This window comes from Silurus meridionalis, chromosome 21 (assembly GCF_014805685.1).
Source record: "Silurus meridionalis isolate SWU-2019-XX chromosome 21, ASM1480568v1, whole genome shotgun sequence".
NCBI lineage: Eukaryota > Metazoa > Chordata > Actinopteri > Siluriformes > Siluridae > Silurus > Silurus meridionalis.
In genome coordinates, this window is record NC_060904.1 from 15726145 (window position 1) to 15735998 (window position 9854).

General features: G+C 38.8%; 1 protein-coding gene across 1 annotated transcript; it reads left to right on the forward strand.

Moving 5' to 3' along the window:
• Positions 1-50: 50 nt before the first annotated feature.
• Positions 51-6215, forward strand: etfb (electron transfer flavoprotein subunit beta). The gene is made up of 7 exons (XM_046834216.1): positions 51-207; positions 1431-1589; positions 2042-2200; positions 2896-2958; positions 3762-3920; positions 4466-4677; positions 5507-6215. Exons 1-6 carry the CDS (start codon positions 154-156, stop codon positions 4634-4636), a joined length of 765 nt encoding a protein of 254 aa, XP_046690172.1. The 5' UTR covers positions 51-153; the 3' UTR covers positions 4637-4677; positions 5507-6215.
• The last annotated feature ends 3639 nt before the right edge of the window (positions 6216-9854 follow it).

Consider the following 9854-nt stretch of genomic DNA (forward strand, 5'->3'; position numbering starts at 1 on the left):
TGATTGGCGAACTTTCTGTTTCCTGATATTTGATTGGCCAGACAGGTAGGCGTGCTTCTCTTGTAGTTCCACCCCTTGTGGTGTCGCACCGATACTCCTCCGACCGCGTCTAACGTTCGTTCCGGACCGTTTGTGATTCCTGAGATAGCCACAATGACCGGCCGGGTTCTAGTCGGAGTTAAGCGGGTTATTGATTATGCTGTGAAGGTACACGCTTTCTCATTTTTAACACCTTTTTTAAAAGAGGTCAGAGCAAAAATGAATGTATTATTAGTATTTTTCAGACGACGAACAGCTTTATAAAGAGGTTAAATCCCCAAAAGCAGCTCAGTGCACTACAAAGTGTGCAGACTCCGCTATTTAAACGCGTGTGTAAGAAGTGCACTTCTTTGGCATATAGGTAGTTATTTGGGATTGGAGCTTAACCTATATTTGCCCGGACACAGGCAAGATAAACCTAAAACCAAGGTCAGCGCGGATACTGAGTGGACTAAAGAGAACTAAACTTATAATGTATATAGTGTATATAGTGTTATTAACATTAATACTTTCATAAAGAAGCATTTCATATTTACTGTCATTCAGATGTCATACTTCTGACATTAAGCTAGCAAGTGTTACTAGCTGAGGTGGTTCATTAGGGCAGAGTTGCCAGATTGAGATTTATAATCCGGGTAACATCTTTCGATTTTATCGTGAAGCCAAACTCTTACCTATTCATTTATATTATTTATATTCTAAAATGTCTATCTTAGGTCTTATGTATACTAATACATATTTATATTTTTTTGTAGACTGTTACACAAGCAGTCCCTGTTAGACGGGGATTCCTGTTTACCTGGCAACAATTATTTTAAAATTGTTTTCAAGCTGTATAGTAATTTTTTTCGTGTTTACTATAGAGTAGATAATTCAATACATCTGCCATGTTGTGATTATTTGAGGAATAAAAAGAGCTCCTGGTTTACGGTTTTATGATGGTAATCAGCGAAACGGCTTTTTAATGCAGGTTGATTTATACCAATTTGATCTCCTTGCACACTCAATTATTACACGTATTAATTCCCATCATAAAGCATGTAGTAACAGCGTCATTACGAATGAGTACTAATACTAATACTACTTGCCCTGCACTAATATCCACTATCAGAGTTGATCCGAATTAAAGAAAGTGAATCAATGCCTTCTGACCAATCAGAATAAAGATTTAAACAAGGAAATAGAAAAAAAAACAATCCGACCAATCTGCCACTGTCTGAGTCGATCAGTCCTGCTTGATGACGAGATAGAGAAATGATTACATTCAAAATGTATCGCAGAAACTTGAGAAAATCCCCAAGTACACATTTTTCAGAAATCCACAATAGTAATGAAATCAGAGCACTTGAAAACTGCGTTTTTCATTTTCTCTTTCTCTCTCTCTCTCTTAGATCCGTGTGAAGCCGGACAACACTGGCGTGGCTACAGATGGCGTGAAGCACTCGATGAACCCTTTCTGCGAGATCGCAGTGGAGGAGGCTGTGAGGCTGAAGGAGAAGAAGCTGGTGAATGAGGTTGTGGCTGTGAGCTGTGGACCTCAGCAAGTGCAGGTAACAAGCATTCAGGGTATCTACCAAACATTTAATCGAATCCATGAACATTTTGGATCTAAGGACCAGTAAAGCATTAAATGAGTGCTTTAGTAAAGGACATCTATTTGGTGTCAAGGGTCAGTTGTGATTAGGCATTGTTGGAGCAGAGAGGGTTAGGGGCCTTGCTCAAGGGCCCGACAGTGGCAGCTTGGCTATACTGGTGTTTGAACCTCCAGCCTTCCAATTGGGAACCCAGAGTTTTAACTGTTATGACTGTGGTTGTGTGATCCACAATGAACGAACAAAAATGTTTATAACTTTTGTGCAATGCTTTCTGGAGGGTTTCACCCGAACCCATTATGTGGAGCAAAATGTGAATTAAGGGATGTTTGATGAACAAGGCTCATCATGTTCACACGTTTCAGTGCCAGTTGTATTCGTTTAATATTTAAAACTAATCCTATCCTCAGGAGACGATCCGCACAGCTCTGGCTATGGGGGCAGACCGCGGCATTCACGTCGAGGTTTCCGGAAAGGACTACGAGTCTCTCGGCCCCCTGCAAGTATCTAAGATCCTCGCCGCATTGGCCAAGAAAGAGGACGCCTCCCTCATCATCCTCGGGAAACAGGTAGCGTTTCGAAGGGGCTTCCAGAAAAATCTGGAAGTGACGAGAGACGTAGAGCAAAAGCTACTGGTAGACTGGATAATACCAGGTGTCGTCCACCAGATGGCGCATTTGCTTCAAAACCCTGGATCATCTGGTTTCGTGGTCGAACTGTAAGGCGACGTTTAAGGTGCTGAAAATTGCGAAGCATTAATTAGAATATTATTTTATGATTTATTATATATTGGTTGTTATTTAATAATTGTATAAACCTCCCATCCCCCCATTGAGGGCAAGTAAAACACATCTTCATAGTATATATAAAAGAATCTCATGACACAATGATGATAACACAAGTTCTAGAGACGGACAGGTCAAAGGCTTCATGTGCGATAAAATAATAATCGTAAGTGGTTTTATGGCTTGTAACCTATAAGGGTTTATTAGATAAAGGTATTACTTTTTGGTGCATGCACACAGCTTTATAGCAAATAACACAATTCCTGGGAATTCTGCCGTCAGGTATATGAGTTGACATAGAGTTTTGTGGAGACTTTTATCTTTACAGCGTGCGCATGTTGAATGAATTCGGCCAAGAGATCATGAACGTCATTTATGTCTTTCAATGCGCTTATGACCTCGTTTTGGTTTTTCTCAGGTTTTTATGAATTGCGTGAATGTTAAGTGAACACGTCCTTTGTGTTTTTGTTGTGTAACAGGCTATTGATGACGACTGTAATCAGACGGGTCAGATGACGGCCGCTCAGTTGGACTGGCCCCAGGTGTGTTTGTGTGTGTGTGTGTGTGTGTGTGTGTGTGTGTGTGTGTTTGTGTGTGTGTGTGTTATTTTCTCAAATTTGATCACATACACCCACATTTGTTTTTGTTTGTGGTGCATGTCTCATGTATTTTCCAGTAGGAACATATTGTTCATGTTACAGCTCAAATCCCCTGTGCTCTTATAGGAGAATGCTGCACATCTTCTGACCAATCAGATTTGATCATTTAGACACAGACAGTATTAAAGAATAAATTGTGTGTTTAAATATAATGTAGATATGTTTATATAATGTAATGAAATATAATGTAGAAGTTTCCCAGAGATGACCATACTGTATCACCCTGCAGTGTCCAGGACGATTTTACAGAAAACTTTGGTTTAGTACAAAGATCACTTGCTACGGGTTAATGCAAGAATTATTTTTTTTTTCCTCCTCGTTACGAGTCAGTAAAGCGTAAGGATTTTGAGGACACAAATATCAGCATATGTAGAGAAGTCCCTGTGCATTTCCTCATCTCATCCAGCAGAGGTCAGAGTAGAGCTTCCCAAGTGTTTTACAAGCACCGAGATAAACGTTGTTTAGATCAAATGGGAAGCGGTCAAGACATTTGTGAGTTCAGTTCCCAGCAAAGTTGCCACTATGGGGCCCTTAAACAAGGCCCTCAATCCTCAACTGGCCAGTTGTGTAAATGAGATAAATTGTAAATGTCGTCTCAGTAATGTACAGAGTTTTGAAAAGTAATGGGATCAAACTCGTCTGCCGATCAAATAAAAGTAAGCGCGTATCTGTTGACTTTACCACAGGGCACTTTCGCCTCCGAGGTGACGTTCGAGGGAGATAAACTAAAAGTGGTGCGAGAGGTCGACGGAGGACTGGAAACGATCAAAATCAACACGCCTGCAGTCGTGACCGCTGACCTTCGCCTCAACACACCCCGATACGCCACGCTGCCCAACATCATGGTACAGGAGCTCTGTTAATACTTACTTCTAACACTTTACAGGGAATGACACCACCCGGCTTCACTGGAGCCTCGGGTACCGGTATATAATAAAGATCAGGGGTCACTTTTCGAAGTGACATCGTTATTATAAGGTGTGGGGGATTCCTGGCTCAGGCCCTTCTTAGAACTTACGCAAGATATGTATGATGGGCAGGAGACTTTTTGGAAACTTTGTTTTAAAACAATAGAAACTTGAGTACGATCATAATTTTTAATTTATTTTACATATACACTGTCTAGGCATAAAATTATGACATTATAGCATTATGAGCGGTGAAGTGAATAACACCGATCTCTTCATCATAGCACCTGTTAGTGGGTGTGATATATTTATTAGGCAGCAAGTGACCATTTTGTCGTCAAAGTTGATGTTAGAAGCAGAAAAAATGGTGTGTATGTTGTCGGTGAAGCTATGAGACAGCTATGTAACTATTTACTGAAGCATTATAGTGTCTTGAAAGTACTGTATTGTTCCTAAAATGTTTGATATATATATATATATAGAAAGCAAAGAAAAAGAAGATTGCCACCATGAAGCCTGGTGACCTGGGAGTGGACATGAGCTCCCGAGTGGAGGTGCTGAGGGTGGACGAGCCTCCACAGAGGCAGGCTGGAATGAAGGTGGAGTCAGTGGAAGAGCTGGTGGGCAAACTGAAGGAGGCAGGAAGGATATAAAGGATTCAGTGGCAGGTGGAGCAGTGCACAAAATCACTGGGGTAAGAGCTGGTGTGGGGAGAAGTTAGAATTACAGCAGCAACATTGTCGTGTTGGGGTGTGTGTGTGTGTGTGGGGGATTATAACTAAATATGTGGGCGGTTGGAGATAATTGATTCCATTGTTTATACAAAATTAAGTTATGTAGACTGATCATTTGATCGTGTTAATGTGAAGCTTTTGCATTGGGAAATCTTGTAAGGATGTCAGTGACTTGGGTTCAATCTTCAGGTTCAAGTCCGTCCATGTGGTTGGGTCTTATTCAGTGCTTTTGAGGTAGAGCTCGACCGATTTTAACGATAGCTGGGTTGGATCATAATCGCCGATAACCGATTTATCAACCGTTTTTTTTTTTAAATGGACAAACAAACATAACACTCCATGTAAAATCATATTGAACTTTATTCCAAAAAAAACTGAATCATTCAAATATGCTAAATAAAATAAATATGAATATATTAATAAATATTGAGGAAAATTAATGATTCATTCCAACTGAAACAAATAGTAACACTCCAAATAAATTAAAACATTTACATAGAAAATAAATAAGGTAGACGCTTTAAATAAGCAGCATGTTGTGTCAGTAATTCGCCTCTAGAGGCCGCTTTCGTACCTTATAACGCAACCCGGAAAAACTACCGGTATGGAGTTTTGGGCTGATAGTTCAATCAATCAACTGACTGTACCGATTTATCGGCAAAAACCGATGTATTGGTCGATCTCTACTTTGAAAGTATATAAAGTAATAGATCGTGTTGTATGTATGAAAGCAAATTGTTGCTTTTTTTTACACGGCAAACTGATCATGACACTCTCTTTCTTTTTCAGAGCCTTTTTTTTTCCATTGATACAAACCCAGACTCAAACTCCATGCACATTCTTGCAGCATCTCAACCTTCGATTCTCAGACCAGCTGACTGCAGCAGAGTTTGCTCCGTTCTGTTTCTATTCCTGGTCCTTAAAACCTTCACACTGTTCATTAAAGGACATTTTCTGCTCTAGTCCATCTAGTTGTGCTACACGATCTGGTGTAGATTAATGCTGAGGGACACATTCTCATGTTGAAGAGTACAGTTCTGATCTACGATCAGTTTTTGCTTCATATTATTAATAGATGATTGGGTGATTTCTCAGGCTGAAATGTAGGATGCTGATGTAGGAAGTGTTGCTTTGTGCATAATCCTAATTTAATCAACTTGAAACCTTTCTCACGTGAGTTTGAAGCGCATTCTCCGTTAATTTGTCCCTCCTGCTGCCATTTATGTTCGAAAGTTCAGACTTTTACGAAACAAGGGTGTGCCTTGGGTCCTACATTCTTTATAAATAATAGGCATTTCTAACCAATAAATAAACTCTAAAAATACTCTTCGGAACTGTAGATAAACCACATAAGAACTGTTTGAGGTTGTACAGGCCCACTAGGTCTCTCAGCATGGACCAGAACGGGAGAGATGAACTCTTTATATGTGTGCATCTGCTTTTGAGTTTTGATTGTACAGTGTCTAACTGAAAATAAAAAAATATTCTGTCCGTTTCAGTTGTGTTTCACGTTTCCTCTGTATATATTTGTGTGCGTGTGCGTGTGCGTGTGCGTGTGTGCGCGTGTGCGTGTGTGTGTGTGTGTGTGTGTGTGTGTGTGTGTGTATATATATATATATATATATATATATATATATATATATATATATATATATATATATATATATATATATATACACACACACAGTACAGACCAAAAGTTTATATTTATTATATATACAGTACAGACCAAAAGTTTGGACACCTGCTCATTCAAAGAGTTTTCTTTATTTTCATGACTATGAAAATTGTAGTCACTGAAGGCATCAAAACTATGAATTAACATGTGGAATTATATACATAACAAAAAAGTGAACTGAAAATGTCATATTGTAGATTCTTCAAAGTAGGCATCAAGAGAATGCCAAGAGTGTGCAAAGCAGTAATCTAAGCAAAAGGTGGCTACTTTGAAGAACCTACAATATGACATATTTTCAGTTGTTTCACACTTTTTTGTTATGTATATAATTCCACGTGTTAATTCATAGTTTTGATGCCTTCAGTGTGACTCTACAATTTTCATAGCCATGAAAATAAAGAAAACTCTTTGAATGAGAAGGTGTGTCCAAACTTTTGGTCTGTACTGTACATACACACACACAGATGAGTCAACATGAGAGTTTGGTCAAAACGGTGACATCAGAGAGACTTTTGAAAAGTCTATAGTTACCAACATCTATAATGAGAAATGTGTGAGGACCATAGTGAGGAATAAATAGTACAAAAACCATTGGCAGTGTATATGTTCTGTTTTTTCATTTCATTTTGACTGTAATGTCTGATTAGTAAAACTTTAATGAATATTTGTATGCATATAGACATGTCTTCTTCTTCTTTCGGCTTCTCCCATTAGGGGGCGCCACAGCGGATCATCCTTCTCCATACCCCCCTGCCCTCTACATCTGACTCTTTCACCCCAACCACCTGCATGTCTTCCCTCACCACTTCCATAAACCTCCTCCTTGGCCTTCCTCTTTTCCTCCTACCTGGTGGCTCCATCCTCAGCATCCTCCTACTGATATACCCCATGTCCCTCCTCTGCACATGTCCAAACCATCTCAATCTCACCTCCCTCACCTTGTCTCCAAAACGTCCTACATGCGCTGTCCCTCTAATAAACACGGTTCTAATCCTGTCCATCATCGTCACTCCCAACGAAAACCTCAACATCTTCAGCTCTGCTACCTCTAGCTCCACCTCCTGTCTTTTACATATGTATATAGACATGTACAGTGATATAAATCCATAAAACCAATAAAATAATCATTTTCAGTAGAGCTCTATACTGTTTATGGCTATAGACTTTCGAAAGCCTCTTTAATGTTACCATTTTGACCAAACTAAAAAAAATTAAAAACACCTTCCAGGCACTGTCAAAACCAATGGAAGAGTCAAACCAATGTGTGAATGGCAGGTTAAATATAGCACATGACATTATCTGATGTCAGAGGTCTGTAACTCTGCTTTCTGATGACTTATTTATTTGAAAATGGTTTTACTTACAAGTGAGGGAGAGGATCATTTCCTCTATCAGTGGCATTTAAATGACATGACACTAGCATACGGACAATACAAGGCAACATGAGTAAAATGTAAGTGTTTATATATGTACCTGTGCACATTCAAGCAGTTATCCAGACTCAATCATGTTTACATTTAACATCAGCATTGGATGGGTCATTGTTTTTTTGTCTGTACTATGATTGTTGCTGCTACACAGGTTATTTTGAGTAATTTAGAAACAGCTGGTCCCATCACATTTTTTTACACACAACAAATGTCTTGCAAAAAAATATTAAAAAATACCGCAAAACACTTTCAGTGAGTGGACATTGTGTGGGCAGGAAGACCTTGATAATGAGAGAGAAATCAGGTGAGAATAACCAGACTGGTTCAACTCCATTTGCAGAAATGCAGCTCTGACTTAAATGGAACCGCCACCATGCTTCACTGTTGCCTCATTATTGTACTGCTCTCCAGCGCTTTAGCAAACATCTTGCCTCCTGCTACAGACATATATTTTTGATTTTGACTCATCAGTCCAGCGCATCTGCTGCACCTCCTGCTGGTCCTGTGTTTTTGTGCGTAGTTGAGTCGCTTAGTCTTGTTTCCACATCAGATGTATGGCTTCTTGTCTGCACTTCAATGAAGACCACTTCTGGTCAGATTTCTCCAGACCGTATATGGGTGTATTCAGGGTACACTGGTTTCTCCTGATTTCTGATGTTGAAAGGACATGTTTATCTGTGATATGTTTGTTGTCGCTGCACAGGTTAATTTTAATCATTTTGGAGCAGTTGATGGCATTAAACTTCTGCACACAACAGTCTCACAACACAAAAAAAACAACAGCAGAAATTTTATCAAGTTTCAATACAGTTTTATTTGTAGAGCACGTTTATTAATGTCCCAAAGCAGCTTTTCAGAGCTAAAACAGTTATAAAGTTAAAATGTATACGTTTTGTGCCTATAAGTTTGTTCTCTAGAAGTTTATCCCTAATGAATGAGCCAATGGTGAGGTAAAACTCCCTGAGATGGTATGAGGGAAAAAACCTTGAGAGGAACCAGACTCAAAAGGGAACCCGTTCTCATCTGGGTGGTACCAAATGTCTATTCATAGTTTTCTCATTGTTGAGGTGTACTGTGCTGTGATGGATGCTTAAATGCAGAACTGATCATGCAAAGTGTGGTTCAGCATCAGTTTAAAAACAAGCAGAACATTTTGAGAAGAATAAATGATGGAAGAAACTCCTGACTCAAACTCGGCACAACACGTGGACTTATTTGCACGATTATTTTGAAGTCGTTGAAAAGGAGGTTTTGATAATAAAAATTTATTAGATATCAATCAGTGTTTAACTCATTAATATTGTTCTATTAATAGATCGACGTGCTAAGAGTAAGATTAGAGTCTTTTTTCAATAAACTGAGTTGATTAAGCAAAGAGTCGTGATGAAAAATTATAATAGGAACATTCTAGCCATAATAAACTATAGTACTTTGGATACTTAAGTACATTTAAAGGCAAATACTTTTAACTTTTACTCAAGTGAAAGTTTACAGGGACACTTCTACTTTTACTGGAGTCATATTTACTTACTGTATCTCTAACTTTACTCAAGTACATGCTTTGTGTACTTTATCCAACACTGGCAATTACAGACACAATCCAAACAAAACGAAGTGATTCGGGATCAGTGCGAATCGACTCGCACGTCCGACTCACTTGAAGTGAACCGATCCAGCCAAGATGTCCTTATTTAGCATTTATTTGTCATTTCTCATTAAATGAACGTGAATACTTTGACATTATTATAATTATTATAATAATTATTATTGTTATTATTAATTTCGTGGTTTGAAGGGGGCGGAGCTTCCTTCAGTATGATCCAGTCTTGTTTTTATTTTTATTATTTGTTTTGGTCTATTAGAAACAACCTATTTTCACAATTCCGTACTTCTTCAGGTGTCATGTGGCAGATAAAACCAAATGAATATATAAAAACCGCAAAAAAATGCAATAACAGACACAATCGTAGCGAAACCAAGTCTGTGATTGCGAACCGACTCATCATCCGACTCACTTTATGGGAACCGA

Coding starts and splice junctions, on each gene's coding strand:
- etfb (XM_046834216.1), top strand. CDS start 154: ATGACCGGCCGGGTTCTAGTCGGAGTTAAGCGGGTTATTGATTATGCT. Junction 2,201..2,895: donor TCATCATCCTCGGGAAACAG/GTAGCGTTTCGA, acceptor GTTGTGTAACAG/GCTATTGATGACGACTGTAA. Junction 2,959..3,761: donor CTCAGTTGGACTGGCCCCAG/GTGTGTTTGTGT, acceptor ACTTTACCACAG/GGCACTTTCGCCTCCGAGGT.